The sequence below is a fragment of the Microcaecilia unicolor genome, chromosome 8 (genome assembly GCF_901765095.1).
Source record: "Microcaecilia unicolor chromosome 8, aMicUni1.1, whole genome shotgun sequence".
In the NCBI taxonomy this organism is placed as follows: Eukaryota; Metazoa; Chordata; class Amphibia; order Gymnophiona; family Siphonopidae; genus Microcaecilia; species Microcaecilia unicolor.
The window spans coordinates 96,481,317-96,500,334 of record NC_044038.1 but is presented as its reverse complement, the minus strand read 5'-3'; the positions used below and the strand labels follow the sequence as shown (position 1 = coordinate 96,500,334).

Here is a 19,018-nt window from a genome sequence, read left to right as displayed (position 1 = left end):
CAAGTTACTAATAACTAGGGTTAACAGTAAAATAATCTGCCTTAGTAGTAGCTCACCTTGATAACTCCCCCCTCAGTCTGCTATCTGGATTACTTATCTGTATAACTTAGCTTTCCATCTGTCCTTAGTTCTAGCTAGCAGACTGAATATTGCCAAATTTGGACAAGTTGGATCTACCTAAGCTCCACTGTGGCATTATCTAGATACAATGGGAGCAGTCTGTAAGGATATTTATAGGCACTATCTAGAAAGCACCTCTGAATATCCCAGTCAGCAGCATTTATCCAAATGACAGATGCAGTTATCTGCTTTTGAATATTGACCTGATACTTTTCATGTTTATCTGTATTCTCAAATGGTCACCTGGATACTCTAGCTTGCCCCCTTATTAGTTGTGTTTAATTAATATTATTTAGGGAAGGGAAAACAGTACATATAAACTCATTGAGATTATAAAAACAATGGATAGATACAATAACATCCGAACACATTAATCAGAAATTGAGACATTTGGAGGAATGGAAGTCATTTTGCTTTCAGCCACATACCATTTAAATATGTTTCCACACACAAAATTAAATACACACATATGCACACACACACATATATGGTAGGGGAAGTGGAAGAAGCGGAGGAAGAGGACTGGGATATAAGAATATAAGAGGTGTCATGCTTGGTCAGAATTATGGTCCATCAAGCCCAGCACCCTGTCTTTAACACTGGTTACTCCAGGTCACTTAGAAGAACCTGAAAAATACTAAAAGGTAGATTAATTCTGTATTGTTCACGCTCAGAAGTGAGACATAACAATCTATAGGCTTACCTGGCTAACAGTTAATGGATCTGTCCTCTATAAACCTGTCCAAATTGATTTTAAATCCAGCTATAATATTAACCTAGACTTCATCCTCCAGCAAAAAAAATTAGGAAGGGATTGAGAAGAAGAGGGTTTTCAAGAGGGAGGGGGAGCAATTTAGTCTCCCTCCCTCCCCAGGTCCTTGCCATTCACCTGCTGTCAGTAGCTTTTCCAGTGACAGGCAGCCTGGACTTGGCCAGTTGTCATCTTTTCATCCTCTACAGCAGGGGTGTCCAACCTCAGCCCTCGCCAGATCAGGTTTTCAGAACTTCCACAATGAATATTCATGAAATCTATTTACATACAATGGAGGCAGTGCATGTAAATAGATCTCATGCATATTCTTTGGGGAAATCTTGAAAACCTGACTGAACTGAGGCCCTCAAAGACCAAGGTTGGACACCTCAGCTCTACAGGCTCCCCCACAGGGCCGCCAAGAGGGGGGGCAAGGGGGACAAATGTCCCCTGGCCCAGGCCTCCAAGGGGGGCCTGGCGCCGGGGTCTCTCTCCTTCTCCTGCTCCCAGGCCACCAGCGCTGCAGTCCCTGGTCTCACCTGCCCACCCTCAGCTCCATCAACAGCCTCCCTCCGTGTGAAAGTGGCAGATCGCCTCCCTTCGGACCTTCCCTCACTGTGTCCCGCCCTTGTCTGCTGTAACTTCCTGTTTCTGTGAGGGCGGGGCACATTGAGGGAGGGCCCGAAGGGAGGCGATCTGTCGCTTTCACATGGAGGTGAAGCGTTGCCGATTTGAATGCAGGGGGCCCGTTGGCGGACGGAGGGGGACTGTCGACAGAGCTGGGGGTGGGCGGGTCAGCGGGTGGAGACTGGGGACTGCTGAGTCGGCGGCCTGAGAGCAGGAGTGGGAGGCGACAGTGGTAGCGATTGGGGAGGCAGCGGTGGCAGCAGCCTTGCCCCAGGCCCGGCTCAGTCTCTCGATGGCCCTGCTCCCCCAACATGCAGATGTTTCCTAATGTTGGTGGCCATACACAAGTAAAAAGCACACAGACAAGACCCTCCTCACAATACAAACATACTGCACCACAAGCTACAAGAGAAACACAGATCAGTGAACTCTATATTCTACATAACAACAGAAAGTAGCACAATAGAAATGTCAAGTAGTCAAAAGTACCGGTCACTCACCTCTCTGCCCATGAACAATACCTGCAGAGAGAAACACAACATGTCATTTCCAGGACAGCAGATACAGAGGTAAGCACACAATACCATATACTCCAAACAGTGCCCACACAGTAGATTTTCTGGACCATCAGCCTCAGTGAATCTATTTTGGATGTTGTTTAGATGATCAGTACATCAGCTAAGTGGATCTGCAAGCCTCATGTGTCATTTGATTTTGAGACCTCCTATTGGCAAGTTTTCTTAGTATCTACCTCCTGTATCTTGTCCTATCCTTTATTTATTTATTTATTTATTTATTTGTTTGTTTGTTTGTTTGTTTGTTTGTTTGTTGCATTTGTATCCCACATTTTCCCACCTATTTGCAGGCTCAATGTGGCTTACATTATGCCGTAGTAGCGATTGCCATTACCGGAGTGAGAAATACAAAGTGGTACTACATTACAGATCATAGGTGATAGAGTAATTTAAGCAGAGAGTTCATTTCCGGAATGAGAGATGTGGTGGTATTGCGTTAAAGTTCATTAATAACAAAGTAGTTGAAGTAGTCAGGTGTAGAAATTTGGTTTTGTCCATGTCTGGTATAAGTTTCAGTTTTTGGTATTTAGGATAGATCATTATGGTATCCTTTTTGAACAGGTTAGTTTTTAGTGATTTTCAGAAGTTTGTTAGGTTGTGCATTGTTTTTATGGCATTTGGTAATGCATTCCATATTTGCATGCTTATGTAGGAGAAGCTGGATGCATATGTTGATTTATATTTTAGTCCTTTGCAGCTGGGGTAGTGGAGATTCAGGAATGCGTGATGACCTTTTTGTGTTGCTGGTTGGTAGGTCTATGAGGTCTGACATGTAGACCGGGGTCTCGCCGTGTATGATTTTATGAACCAGGGTGCAAATTTTGAACGCAATGCGTTCTTTAAGTGGGACCCAGTGTAATTTTTCTCTTAGGGGTTTGGCGCTTTCATATTTCGTTTTTCCTAATATGAGTCTAGCTGCTGTATTTTGGGTAGTTTGGAGTTTCTTCATGATTTGTTCTTTGCATCCAGCAAAGATTGCATTGCAGTAGTCTAGGTGGCTTAGCACCATTGATTGTACCAGGCTGCAGAATATTGTCCTTGGGAAGAAAGGTTTTAATCTTTTGAGTTTCCACATTGATTGGAACATTTTCTTCGTTTTATTTTTCACATGGCTTTCTAGTGTAAGATTTCGGTCGATTGTAACTCCGAGAATTTTCAGGCTGTCTGAAACAGGAAGGGTGTAGTCTGGGGTGTTTATAGTGGGGGGTTTGTACGTGTTATATTGTGATGAGAGGATGAGACATTGTGCTTTTTCTGCATTGAGTTTTAGTTGTAATGCATATGCCCAGGAATTCATGATATGGAGGCTGTGTTTGAACGGGATGTAAATCATGACATTGTCTGCGTAGAGGTAAGGGTTAAGGCCTTGGTTGGATAATGATTTTGCTAGGGGTGCCATCATTAGGTTGAAAAGTGTCGGTGAAAGCGGTGATTCTTGGAGTACTCTACATTCAGGTATCAATGGTGATGATATGTTCGAGTTTGATGTCACTTGGTATGTTCTTGCTGTTAGGAAGCCTTTAATCCAACTAAGTACGCTTCCTCCAATCCCGAAGTATCCTAAGATATTTAATAGTATTTTATGGCTTACCATGTCGAACGCGCTGGACATGTCGAATTCTAGGAGAAGTATATTATTGCCAGTTGCAATTGCTTGTTTGAATTTGGTTAGTAGAGTGATTAGTACTGTTTCGGTGCTGTGATTGGATCGGAATCCTGATTGTGATTCATGTAGTATTGAGAATTTGTTTAAGTAGTCAGTGAGCTGCTTGGTTACCATATTTTCCATTAGTTTTACTGCCATAGGAATGGATGCTACGGGCGGTAGTTGGTTATGTCATTTGCTTTTTTCTTTGAGTCTTTGAGTATTGGGGTTAGTAGTATATTTCCTTTATCCTTAGTTCATGTTGTAGCATGAAGTTTAAGTGTGACGTGAGGTCTGCTAAGAAGCATTGAGGGGCAGATTTTATTAGGTTATTGGGACAAATGTCCAGTTTGCAGTGAGATTTGGCGAACCTGTTGATCGCTTGGGAGACAGTTACGTCAGTTAGTAGAGCGAAGTTTGTCCAGAGACAGTCTGCTGGGTATTCATCAGGGGTTGGGTCCAGACAGTCCAAGAATTTTTCGTGGTCAGAGGCGTTAGTTGGCAGATTGATTCGTAACTTTATACTTTTCTCACTGAAGTATTTAGCAAAGTTGTCTGCTGATGGGGTGTCTGTGTTGGTTGTGGTTACCGGTGTGGGATCCATTAGTTTGTTCACGAGTTGGAATAGTTTATGCATGTCTTTGTAGTCTGGCCCTATTTTGGTTTTGTAATATGACCTTTTGGTTTGTCTTATTGCATATTTGTATTTTCTTTGCAGTTGTTTCCACGCGTTGAGTGTGGATTCATCTTTTATTTTGATCCATGCTTGTTCAAGCCTCCTAACTTGTGCTTTTAGTTTTTTCAGTTCTTCCTTAAACCATGGTATCGAGTTATGTCTTCGTGAGGTTCTAGTTTGTAGTGGTGCTATTTTGTCTAGTATGGTTCTGCATCTGTTGTCCCAATCTTGGAGATAGTGTTTTGAGTCCGTTTGTGCTATCCATTCGTTCTTGTAGATCTGTTGCCAGAATGTTGCAGGGTCAATTTGGCCTCTCGTGGTATAGGTTGTGTGTTCCTGATTGTGGTGTAGGGAAGGTTTAATTTGTGGTGGTCTGACCATGGTACGTCTGTCCATTTTGTATTTGTTAGTATTAGGTTTAAGTCTGAGGACAGTTTGTGTGTGATAAGGTCGAGCATGTGTCCTTTGGCATGGGTTGTTTACGTGTTTGGCCAGTTGAGGTCCCATAGTTGGAGGAAATCCTTGCATTCACATGCGTTGGTTGAGTTAGGGTCTTCTAGGTGTAGGTTTATGTCCCCTATTATAAATAGGTTGGAGTTAGATACACAAGTGTTCGATATGAAGTCCATGAAGTGTGGTTGGGATTCATGTCAGTTGCCTGGTAGTCTATAAAACAGGACAACATTTAGGTGGTCAAGCAAGGTTGTCTGGTGGATTCTAACTGAGGCGATTTCAATTTGGGATGTTATGGATTCGGCTGTTGTTGTTACGGTGAAGTTGGATCTATGGATGAGTGCTATACCTCCCTCTCTTTTTTTCTTTCCTTGTCCAGTGAGTGATTTTGTAGCCTGGGGGGCATAGATCTAAAATGATGGGATCCTTGTGATCATGGATCCATGTTTCACTGATAAATAGTATGTCGAGGTTTTCTGTCGTGATCCAATCTGTTATTGTTGTTTTGTTGACTACTGATCTGGCGTTTATGTATCCCATTAGAATTGTTTGGTAGGGTTCAGTTAAGTTCGGGGTTGTGCTGATTTTTGTTAGTTGTCTGTTCTCTTGTAGTATGGGATTATTGAGTCCTTTTTTTCCTTTGTGTTGATTTTGTTCGCGTAAAGTAATTCTTCCATAGTTTTGATTAGTGTTCTTTTGATGAGGTGTATTGTATCTGGGTAGTCTGTTGAGGGTGTGTATTGTGGGTATGTTGTTGATATTTGTGAGAGGGGTGGTCAGTGTGTAGTGAATTAAGGATAAGGGGTAAATTATTAGGAGCAGTTCAGCGGTATTCATTTTGGTGTTCATTTTGGTGTTATTTCGCTTTGGACTGTTAGGTGATCGGGTTTGATGATTGTGTTATTGGTCCTCATTAATGGGATGGTGTTTATGTGGTCTGAAGTGTTTCTGATTTTTTATGGTAGTGGTGAGCAAGTTGATTAATTAAGATGATGGGCTTACTCACAGTTAGATGTGCGGACCTAGAGCTGTATCAACGGTCAGAGGTTGTAGTCTTCAGGGCGATGGTTGTGGTTCAGGATGAGCTTACAGCTGGGGCAGGTGGAGTTGCTTAGGGCTGGTCGGTAGGAGATCATAACACCTAACTTGGATAGGTTCTGGCTAAGATGGCTTTTTTACACGGTGCTTCCCTGGGGAAAAAGCCAGTATAGGGCCTAGCACTGAACTGTTGCCAAGCTTTAAAGTAAATTGTTGCCAACCTAAAAGGCAAATGTAAGCATTACCTCGCTTGCCTAGCATTGAATTGTTGCCAAGCTTTAAATTAAATTGTCGCCAAGCTTAAATGCAAATGTAAGCATTACCTCGCCTGAATTGTAGCCAAATTCAAATGCAAATGTAGACTTTGCCTCGTGCTGAACTGCCAAACTTAAATGCAAATGTAAACTTTGATTCGCTTGAATGCACACCAGCTGAATATTTACCAAAGCACCTTCACATAGATATGAACACCAGCAAGACACTCCTAATCATCCATTGTCTCACCTTACTCTTACGCGCAAACTTAACCTACAACCTAGACAATAACAACCCCATTACCCACAAATCACACAGCACTCACATACACATAATGCACACCCTAAACAGCATCCATAACAAATCACCCACAATTCACCAACCCTATGCACAACCTTTTAACAATCCACCAAATCAAAGACACAATAACCAACCAAAAGGAATAATCTCCAGATATGAACACCACCGACAAAATGAGGAAAACAACGACAACAACAAATTCTACCACCGAAGAAACAGGCAACTAATAAAAATAAACACATCAAACCCTCCCTTGGAACCATATCACTCAATCCAACTAGGATACATCAATGCAAGGTCAGCAGTAAGCAACTCAGTAGACATTCTAGATTGGATCATCGCAGACAAACTAGACCTCCTATTTATCACAGAAACCTGGTTCCATAGTCCCACAGATCCCGCCATCTTAGAAACGTGCCCACCAGATTACAAAATCACCCACTGGACAAGAAATGGAGAAAAAATAGGAGGCGGAACAGCTATAATTTACAAACCCGAATTCACCATCACAATCATGGGCGAATCTACCTCCCCACAACTCGAAATTGCATCGACAAGAATTAACCATCCAAACTTAACAGGACACCTTAACACAATCCTATTCTACAGGCCACCAGGAAAATGGCAAGACTCCCAAACACAACTCATGGATTTCATCTTGAACTCCTGAGTATCTGCCTCAAACATCCTTATACTAGGAGACATCAACCTACACCTAGAAGATGACACCTTACCAAGCACACGAGAATTCAAAGAATTCCTAAAACTCTGGGATCTGCAAGCACCCAACATGCAACCAACTCACGAAAAAGGACACACACTAGATATCATAACGAACAAATTCGAATCGGACTCAACTATCATACTCACTGACACAAGATGGACACCTACATTATGGTCAGACCACCATAAAGCAAATGTCACTCTTTGCTGGTGAAAAACACATCTAAACACGACCAATAAACATGAGCGAACAACATACACAACGAGAGGAAAAATAGACCCCACAACATTCTGGCAACAGATCTACCAGAACGAATGGACAACAAACGCTGACACCATCCAATTCCTCCAAGAATGGGACGATCTATGTACAACATTAGACAAAATCGCCCCAATCCAAACCAGAACATCACACAGGAAAAAAGCAAACCCATGGTTCACCGAAGAGCTGAAAAAACTTAAAACACAAGTCAGGAAACTAGAACGAGCTTGGAACAAAAAGAAAGACGAACAAACACTAAACGACTGGAAACTACTTTGGAGAAAATACAAATACACCATAAAACAGACAAAAAGACTACATTACAAAACAATAATAGGACCAAACTACAAAGCCACACATAAACTCTTCAACCTCGTGAACAAACTGCTAGACACCACACCAGTTACAAACTACGGCAAAGATATACCAGACGTCGACAACCTTGCGAAGTACTTCAAGGAGAAAATTATACTATTACGACACAAAATACCCGCTAGTCCTATAGAATACGCCACTCTTCTAGACTGTCTAGATCCAGAAGAAGGAACAAACCCAGCAGACAGAACCTGGACCGAATTCGAACTGCTATCAGAAGACCTCATCTCTAAAACTCTCAAAAGATATGCCAAATCCAATTGCAAACTAGACACATGCCCAAATAGCCTCATGAAATCTTCTCCTCAACAATTCATAATAGACCTAACGAACCATGTAAATTACATGCTACAAAACGGACTCTTCCCAAAAGAAAAAGGAAAAATCTTACTCACCCCAATTCCTAAAGATACAAAGAAAAACACAAGCAAAATAACCAACTACAGGCCAGTAGCATCCATACCACTAATAACCAAGATAACCGAAGGAATGGTAACTAAACAACTCACAAACTATCTAAACAAACATTCAATACTGCACAATGCCCAATCAGGATTCCGGTCGAACCATAGCACAGAAACAGTATTAGTCACCCTTATGACTAAATTTAAACAAATAATAATAGCAACTGGCAACAATATACTCCTCCTACAATTTGACATGTCAAGCGCCTTCGACACGGAATCCTACTACACATACTTGAATACTTTGGCATTGGAGGAAATGTCCTGAACTGGTTCAAGGGGTTCCTAACCCTGCGTTCGTATCAAGTCACATCAAATTCAACCACGTCCAAGGCATGGACACCTGAATGTGGAGTTCCACAAGGATCACCTCTCTCACCAACTATTTTCAACCTAATGATGATCCCTTTAGCAAAACTCCTATCAAACTATAACCTCAACCCATATATATACGCCGATGATGTGACGATATACATCCCTTTCAAACAAGACATCAAAGAAATCTTCAACGAAATCAATCAAAGTCTATACATCATGAACACATGGGCAGATGCATTTCGTCTGAAACTAAATGCATAAAAAACTCAATGCCTGATACTCACCTCCCAATACAACACAAATGAATTCAACGCGATAAACACACCAAACCTAAACCTTCCAAACTCAGAAACGCTAAAAATCCTTGGAGTCACTATCGACCGCCACCTAACACTCGAAACTCACGCAAACAACACAACTAAGAAGATGTTCTACTGCATGTGGAAATTGAAAAGGATAAGACCATTCTTCCCAAGATTCGTCTTTCGCAACCTAGTGCAATCCCTCGTCCTCAGCCATCTGGATTACTGCAACTCACTAAACGCAGGCTGCAAAGAGCAAATACTGAGGAAACTTCAAACAGCCCAGAACACAGCAGCCAGACTCATCTTCGGAAAACCAAAATATGAAAGGGCAACACCACTACTAAAGAAACTACACTGGCTTCCACTTAAGGAACGCGTCACTTTTAAGGTATGTACATTAGTCCACAAGATCATTCACGGTGAAGCCCCAGCCTACATGTCCGAGTTGATAGACCTACCACCCAGAAATGCTAAAAGATCATCCAGAACATACCTCAACCTCCACTTCCCTAATTGCAAGGGCGTGAAATAAAAAACGCTACACGCGTCAACCTTTTCTCACACGAGCACACAGCTTTGGAATACACTGCCGCACAACTTAAGAACGATTTACGAACAAATTATTGAAGACCCATCTGTTTGAAACAATTTATGGAAAGAGCCAAAACACATAGAGTCCACACTCACTGATCATCAATGCATCATACATCCACTTCTGACCCTCATCCCCCGTAATTCCACATCACTCATACATTTACTCACAGAAATATGTACACCATATGTCTTTGTGTCTTAATACTGCCCTTTAAGCTTCCCATTGTCTCTTTCCAATGTTTCAATGTTGATGTCCCATTGTTATATTCTTAACGATACTTCGATGGTCTCGCATAACTTGTACAATGTAACCCATAACCAAGTTGTAACAAATGTATTTCCATTATTCATATCTTATTGTAAGCCACACTGAGCCCGCAAAGAGGTGGGAAAATGTGGGATACAAATGCAATAAATAAATAAATAAAATAGAGTCTCTGCGGCTCCTTGCAGGTGTCAGGTCTGGCTAGGGTGGTGTCGCGCCATGATGTGATTAGGAAGCCATGCTAAGCTCCTGCATCGGATCGCTGGCAGTTGGATTCGGCGTGCAGAAGTTCCTGGGTGCCGCGGTGGTAGCCCGCAATCGGGGTCCACGTGTATGCAGGATAGGCAGTCGACCAATCCCGTCAGTGGTCGCACTTTACTCGGGGTCACTGGGGCAGCGGCTCCGTAACCCCCAGGTCAGTGGTGTTCCATCCCCGCCATCCTGGGAGAGTTGGCAATCCAATGGTCACTAGAGCAGTTCTTCCGGTGATCGTGTCTGCTCCCGCTGCCGGGGTTGGCGCAAGAAGTGTGGTCAGGCGCTTTGCTGGTCAGACCCACACATCGCACATCGGGAGTCACCGCCGATGCTGCTCCTCTCTCCAGTCCTTGCTGACTCCGTGATCTCATCACCGCACGCAGCTCCCTCACTCACCCTGTTGTCCCTGGCGGCACTCGACTGGCCAGCACTCCCCTGATGTGCAGCGGAGGCCAGGGGTACTAGTGCCCGGTAAGACAGCACTATGTGTCCGAGGCTGGGAGGAGGGCACGGTCTGATCTTGGCGGCCCTCAGCAACCCGTCCTCGGGGAGCACACATGGGGAGACTCGCCTCAGCAGTGTTCTTAGCCTTCCAGGTGAGTCCCGGTAGCGGACAGATTCCAGTCTGCTGGTTACCGTATTCTCCGCAGTTCCCCTGGGTTGTGTGGTCTATTTCCCGCTGACTCCCTTCCCTTTATCACTTCCCGGTTATGATCTCAGTTAAGCCCTTGTAACTCCAAAAATGTTCTTTATTCTTCACCTCAAAGAAAAACTAAATATGAAGCATATCTCAGACTACACCTCCCAAATTGCAAAAAAGTAATCTACAAAACTGTCCACTCTGCAGACTTCACTTACCTAGGACCCAAATGGTGGAACTCCTTACCACCGAAAATAAGAAATATACAGGAACATACTAGATTCCGCAAAATCCTCAAATCGTTCCTATTCAAACAAACCCTCACAAAGAACAACCATATCTGAAACAATTAATTATTACCTGAACTGGTTATTACTCTGTTTAACATTAACTGTTTAATGTAAGCCACATTGAACTCAAACTTGTTTGGGATAATGTGGGATATAAATGTCATAAATAAATGATGTACTAAAACACAGGCATAGTTTGGGGTGGGTATGGGAAGGCAGCATCTGCCAAATGTTTTAGCATACCATAGCATACATTCTTATATTCCGCATATACCTTAACAGATTCAATGCAGATCACAAGCAAGAAGCAGGATATTCTTCCAGGAATTACAATAAACCAGGTTGCAAAGAAAATCAGACAAAATCAAACAAAACCAAATTACACAATACATATTTTTGGAAAAGATTTTAAACATTTTCTAAATAGTCTATAACTTGAGATAGATCTAAGGTTTCAGGTTTATTAGATTTGTGATATAACCCCCCCCCCCCCCCCCCCCCCCATGGCGGGGGTTTTCAAAGACATTTACGGTATAAATAATTAGTCCAGAATAGAGAAAAAGAGAGGAGAAAGTATAGAAGAAAGGAAGTGAGAGAGGGGGAATTAGGAGCTCCATATAATATAGGAGAGGGATAGCTGATATATGCAGTTCCACGATGCACATCAGGGACTAGCATCCAAGGGATCAGGGGGATTAGAAATTATAGGCATCAGTAACAAGAAAGATTTTGAGGGCTCAAAGGAATTCTGTTTAAAGGGTTATCATTCCTAATTGGGGAGGTAAAACATTCCAGAGAGTTGGGCCTATAAAACTGAAGGTATTAGTACAGATTGAGTTGAAGCAAATTTGCAGAAAGGAAGGGACATGCAATGAATTAGAAAAAGACGACTGTAAGGGGCCCTTTTACTAAGCCGCATAAGCACCTATACGCACCCAACGTGCGCCAATTTGGAGTTATCGCATGGCTGTTGCAGTAATTTCATTTTTGGCACATGTCCGCTACGTGAGTCTGAAAAATAATTTTTATTTTCTGGTGTGCGTCCGCTACATGCGTCAAGGGGTATTTGATGCGTGTAGGTCATTACCGCCCGGTTAACGCTCAGTATGTCTTCCAGGTTCACTGAGATTTATTTCAGTTCCTTCGCATCATCACCCTTGAAAGCCATTTCCAGTACAGGCAGGTCTCTTATATCTTCTTCCATAAAGACCAAAGCAAAGAATTCTTTCAGTTTCTCCGCTATGGCCTTGTCCTCCCTGGGTGCACCTTTTGCTCCTCACAGCCTTTCTGCTTCTGATGTAACTGAAAAAGTTGTTACTGTGAGTTTTAGCCTCTGTGGCAAGTTTCTCTTCATATTCTTTTTTAGCCTTCTTTATTAATGCTTTGCATCTGACTTGCCAGTGATTATGTTGCTTCTTATTTTTTTCATTTGGGTCCTTTTTCCTTTCTTTGAAGGACAATAGCCTCTTTTACTTCACCTTTTAAAGTAAACCAACCATTACTTTGCCTCACATTTATAATTTTCTTCTGCTTTGGATCTAAACTATTTAAAATATCTTCTCCATATGTATTCCAATTTTCAAATAAAAGTATGGGGTTTAAGATAGAATCCTTAAAATTACATTTGCTCCAAAATTGTATATCCTCAATCTTCTTCCTAGATAGTCAGTTTGCTTTAATTTTGGTATATGTCTATTTGTCACCAATTAAGATTAAATTGAAAAAGATAACGGTCTGAACATAAATTAGGAGACCATGTGGAGGGGCATTTTCAAAAGGTCATCCAAGTATGAATTAGGACGCCTTCGCGAAGTCGTCCAAAATCAGGTAGGTATAATGGAAAAATAGTATGGACGTCCTTAGACATTACATTATCGCAGTTGAAAACGCCCAAATCAGGGACGCCCAAAGTATAAGAAAAATACTGCAAAGGCGTCCTTAGTACAGTAACAAGGATGCGTTTCTCACAGAACTGCCGAAGGACATCCATCTTACTAGGCCGACCTAAGGACGGCAGCCCTGTAACAGGGACGTCCTTCGGCAGTTCTGTGAGAAACGCGTTCTTGTTACTGTACTTTATACTTCTCAATGTTCCTTATATTTTCCCCGTACCTGCATATCCGCAACTACATGCACTGTAGATCCGAAACATGCAGCTATGGGAAATATAAGGAACAACATATTTTATTGTGTATATATGAAGTTCGCACACTTAATAATGATCCATATAAGGAAGGCTCCACGTGTGTGAATACGTATTCATCCAGATAAGGCCCCGCACATGTGATGACAGTCCATAGACATCCATGCGTGACGGCTGGCCGTCCACGTGTGGAGCCATTATAGATGCTAGGATGTGCATGTAATGACCAGTCCATATATGGGATGGTCGTCCATATATGGAACTGTCCATGTAAGGACGTCCATCACGCATGGGTGTCCATATAAGGTGATGCACGTTTTCCAATGGTTATTCACTGAGAAACATGTATCTCCGCAGGGAGCCAAACAACAGCATCAGTGAGAGTCTGTTCCTGGTGCAGCTGTGCCTGAGGCACCGGCGCAGGCTGTTCATGCACCACCACCACCTGCCCCCCAGGACTGTGGCCATTATAACATGGACACAAAAATACAACAGATCCTGGAAAGGTAATTGCTTTTATACACCCCCCCCCCCCCCAACTGTTCCTAGGTTATCAGGAGTGGAGGAGTAGCTTAGTGGTTAGTGCAGCAGACTTTGATCCTGGGGTACTGGGTTTGATTCCCACTGCAGCTCCTTGTGACTGTGGGCAAGTCACTTAACCCTCCATTGCCCCAGGTACAAAAAAAAATGACTGCATATATGTAAACCGCTTTGAATGTAGTTGCAAAATACCACAGAAAGGCGGAATATCAAGACCCATTTCCCTTCCCTTTCCCTTCCTGTAGCACCACATTCAAGAGCTCCCTCAACAATGTAAGCACTAACTGTAGTCTGCATTCAAGGGTAATCAGTATGTGCAAACCCACATTCATTAATAGAATCAATGTATTAGAAAGGAAAAACATTCTCACGTCCCAACAATACTGCACACAAATGGTACTCTCTGTCCTCATGTCCCCCTCAATGGCATCACCTGTACCAATGTCATGTCCCCCCCCCCCCCCCCATCATCAGTGTTGTGTGTCTCTACAATGTGGTTGTCAAATTATTTTATGTTGAGAAGGCAAGAAGGACCATCCCCTGACTCCTGGTGTACAAACTTGTATCTTACAGACGTTTTGGCATACGTCGGGACCTGGAGTCTCTGAGGAGAAGGTTCCGGCGCATGCGGCGGGAGAGCCCCAATCTTATTCGGAGCGTGCGACGGCACCTCAGGGCTCGACAAAAGTATTATAAACAGGGCACCTGTACTCATTTATAAATATATTTATTTAATAATGCTAATGTCCTGTACAATATCAGTTTCCATGTGGCTAATAGGCAACTAGTAAGTCATAACACCTCTGTCCCAGATCAAAGCCTGAGGTTGCAGCTACCCTCCCATGAGTGTGGCTGCAACTTCCAAGTAACCTCCTCTGAGATGAATGAGATTACATGCCTCACTTCTGTAGCCCCCTTTCTGGGGTGGATATGGTTTCATGATATTCTTGCCTGATGTCCTGCTCTTAGTGGATGTCATTGCATGATTTGAAAGTAATGTAAAGATGTTTTCCCTGCCAACACATCTTATAGTGTACTCCTTTTTCAGACCAGCTTCCTGGGTTCCCTGCCATGTCGTCTCATGCATCTCACACCCCATGGGTATAGCCCAGGGCTCACCACTGACCCCACCTTTCCCCATTCCTGCCTTATGCCAGTCAGCCAGCTCCTGCACTATGCAAGCCATGTTGAATGTGCTGATCTCAAGGACAATCCTTTTACATTCACAGGGCGCCAGCAGCAGGAGGAGGAGGAGGCAGGAGTGTCTGCTCCAGTGGTGCAGGAGGAAGAGGAGGCAGGACTGCCTCAATTGGTGGTGGAGCAGGAGGAGGAGGACCCCTTTGAGGATATGCCTCCGCTTGAGGAAGAGGAGGAGGGCCCAACACCTCCAGCCCTCTCCACACCATCCCCAGCACCAGCACCAACACCAGCCTCCTCCCCCTCCCTCTCCCCTCCCCAACCCAGCACTGCTTCTCCTGCAGCAACTGGTGAATAGCCAAAAACAGTTGCTGCAGGAGGTATCAGCGATGCGGCAGACTAACGAGCAGCACTTTAGGGCGCAGAGGCTGCTCCTGGTGCTGCTCGTTAGCCTGCTGCAAAGGGCTATGCAGGGAGGAGGACAAGGCGTCCCTTGACAAAGTTTGTAAAAAGAAAAAACAAAAAAACAAATTGTACATAGTTATATTTTTGGTTTTGTTAAATATAACTTTCATATTTTTGCTATAACAGGGTGTGTGTCTCTACTTTGTGCACTACATATTATCAAATGCTGGGGTTGATTTAAGAGGAGGCAGCAATCTGGTTTGCATGACAGATGAACTGTGACAGAGAAACATTGGTACATATGTGTGATAAGTGTGGCCATACAGAAGGCCACCTGTTCCTTCAAAACTGCATGGCTGTATGGTAAGGGGGAGAGGCTGGGTGGGCATTTCTGTTGAGGAACACAAATGCCCATCCAGCCTCTCCCCCCTTACCATAGAGCCCCATAGCACAGAGTTGTGTAAATAATAGGTATGTTGTCTAGCACTAGTGATCTGCCAAGTAGAAACTTGGAGATAACCATAGGTAGCGCATAGACGATGTTTGCTCTCTGATCACCAGAAACCCTTACCCACAACCAAACCACATTTGTGAGGGCCAGGAAGGAGCTACAAACAGCTGGGTCATCTTTTCACATTGAAGGTATCAGAAATGGTATATAGTGCTGAGGAGAAAAGGGAAAACAAGGGTAAAAGCATTAGATGAATGTTTACTTCATCACAATTGCAATATAATATATCAGGTTCAGAAGGGCACAGGCTAGGGGAATTATATGGGCACCAGGCTGTAGCCACCTGCAGGTAATTTAGAATAGGAAGTGTAACCAGAAACCCTCTCCCTTAACATGACTTAAGGGCTCAAGGCCATGGTAGGCAAGCACCTGTGGCTACCTTGAAAATAGTTTGCAGGATAGAATTTAGAAATGTTGATCCATAACTATGGACGATTGTAGGACTGTGTTGAATAATGTGGAAAAGACATTCAGTGCATATATGCTTCCCCCTTCCCCATCCCCAACAACCTTGAGAATGGGTGGGCATTTCATAACAGGGGACTGGGGTTCACCACATAAAGAAGGATGGAACCTAGCGGGGAGACACATGAGGTGCAAAGCGGGAGAAAAACTACCAGCTGTGGATACCCGTGAACCTTGTGAAAATAGAGGTAAGATTTGAATGCAGAGAACATACAGAGAATGGGGAACCCTTGACCATGAGGGATGCACACATCCATTCTCAGGGCCTCTTCCCCTCCCCCACCCCACAGGCAGCCACAACTGAGTGTGTCCAATAGAGAACAAGACATCTGTACAATGAATTGGGTAGAAACAATCATGGCTCTCAGAGTCCAGTGTATTGCAGTCCACTGCTGTCTCTTGCAGTCCTGCAAGATGCAGCTGTCCTGCAAGATGCAAGAAGTGTTTGTTTAGCACCTACATAGCAGAAAGAGAAGAGGGGGCTGAGAGGCATGAGCTTACCTTGAACTTGTGGTGCAAGAATCTGTTGGCTCCAAGGGACTGTAGGGCTATTTCCCTGTAAGTCTCACTCTGCTGGTCTCAGCCTGTGAATACAACTATATCAAGATGGAGCCTGTGAACTATGACCCTGTACTTCAGTGAGCAAGCAGATTCAACTTTCTGTTTGTGTCAGCTCTCTGCTTGTGGTAAATCACTGGCAGGCCTGGAAAAACTCAAGGACGCAGTGGACTACCTGCCCCCTCTTTTACCTCCCTGATAAGGACAAGGGGAATAAGACCATGGCGCCAGCAAGGCTGATGAGACAGGAATGCCCATCATAAGGTAATAATTTGAAGGTCAAGAAAAGGTTTCTTGCTCAGGGAAGGAGCTGGACAAGATCCTGATTGGTTGCTGTCTGGTCACCTGAGAATTGGGGACTGGAAGAGCGGAAAAGAGGGGATAAAAGAAAAGGGTCTGGAAGAGGTAAAAAAAGGTTCGCCTGGAAGACAGGGTAGCTGGAGAGAGAAGACCAGCAAGACCTGAAGTGGTCCACAACCTTGTGAACTGTCTATCTGAAGAGAGTACCTGTTGGTCCAGCTGTGCTGGCCAGAGTGACTGTAATCCTGCTTGCTACAGAGAGCCTGAGCTATTCTAAGGCGGACTCGCTGTGGAAGACAGCTTGAGTCTGAAGGAAAACTTGTGCCAACCTCATCTGAGAGACCACCCAAGAGTCAGCTCGGTGAGAATTACAGGGACTTATTTCCTATTAGTCTGGGATTAGTTAGTGGGTTCTTACCCCAGCAAAGGCGGGTTAGTTCAGAACTGTGGTCAGGAAGGTGGCTGCTAACTGTATTACTTCATGACCTAGTCAGTTACAAATCAGGATTGTGTATAAGTAACCTAGTAACCGGTAATAACAGTGTTTTAGTTAGACAATACATTCTGAAGTGTTCTTATCAGCATAAGGTCTCTATATTTGTACCTAAGTCTTATTGCAGAGTATATCATTTATATTTTCTTATTGCTATAATAAATTCTAATATATTTCAGCTGTGACTTTTATTTATCACAATTCTCTACTACGGAAGAAAAGTTCTGGTGTAGGCACAGAAGAGGCAGGTTCCTGGAGAATAATACCCCTAGACAGAGCTAAGAAGTTGTTAGCCAGACTTCTGTAAACGGGAACCTGGGAATCACTCCTTGGGTAGCTTTTCCCAAAGAGTTATTTATTTATAAATGCCTACAGGACCAGAGGCTGCCTGCTTCAACAAAGGAGAGAGAGAGAATGGGGGACAGTGAGGGAGCACATCACAGACAGCAAGGAGCTCCTGGAGGGTAGAGAATGGAGAGTTGGTCACATGTAGAAAATGCAGAGTATATGCTAAGCTACCAGCTAACACCCAGTCTGAAACAAAGCCCACACACCAGTTATCTTTCAAGAATTGGCAAAAAAGTCCCCCCATCCCAAAAAACAAAACAAAAAAAAAACAGGTGTACAAAAGCATACAGCATATAGTAAACAAGGTTTACTATAACTGGAGCTAAAACACTTTGAAATACCACCCCATAATCTAAAGTGCAAGGTAAGGGAATGAATTATGAACTTGGGGGACAGTGAATTGAGAGGGATAGGGAGAGGGGATGGGGGAGATAGAGTAAGGAGTAGTGGTGTCTGGGTTTGGGGGCTAGAAGGGGTAGGGAAAGCTGAAAAGGTAAAACACAAATGAGGCAGGTGAGGGTGAAAACGTTCCGACTACGGATTAATGAGACAAAGTCAACATGGATTTAGTGAAGGGAATCTTGCCTCACCAATCTACTACATTTCTTTAATGGGGTGAACAAACATGTGGATAAAGGGGAGCTGGTTGATATTGTGTATCTGGATTTTCAGAAGGCGTTTGACAAAGTACCTCATGAAAGACTCCAGAGGAAATTGGAGAGTCATGGGATAGGAGGCAGTGTTCTATTGTGGATTAAAAACTGGTTAAAAGATAGAAAACAGAGAGTAGGGTTAAATGGTCAGTATTCTTAATGGAGAAAGGTAGTTAGTGGGGTTCCCCAGGGGTCTGTGCTCGGACCGCTGCTTTTTAACATATGTATAAATGACCTAGAGATGGGAGTAAATAGTGAGGTAATTAAATTTGCTGATGACACAAAGTTATTCAAAGTCGTTAAATCGCGGGAGGATTGTGAAAAATTACAAGAGGACCTTACGAGACTGGGAGACTGGGCGTCTAAATGGCAGATGACATTTAATGTGAGCAAGTGCAAAGAGATGCATGTGGGAAAGAGGAACCCGAATTATAGCTACGTCATGCAGGGTTCCACGTTAAGAGTCATGGACCAAGAAAGGGATCTAGGTGTCGTCGTTGATGATACGTTGAAACCTTCTGCTCAGTGTGCTGC

At 43.5% G+C, this 19,018-nt stretch overlaps 1 protein-coding gene across 2 annotated transcripts in view; it reads right to left on the bottom strand.

Annotated features, from left to right (window-relative positions):
• LOC115476361 (TYRO protein tyrosine kinase-binding protein-like) overlaps positions 1–19,018 on the bottom strand; it is a 136,242-nt gene that overhangs the window by 40,570 nt on the left and 76,654 nt on the right. For both annotated transcript variants that reach the window (XM_030212690.1, XM_030212689.1), the window contains exon 3: positions 1,999–2,019. In XM_030212690.1, coding sequence (XP_030068550.1) covers positions 1,999–2,019 — 21 coding nt within the window. The remainder of the gene's footprint in view (positions 1–1,998; positions 2,020–19,018) is intronic.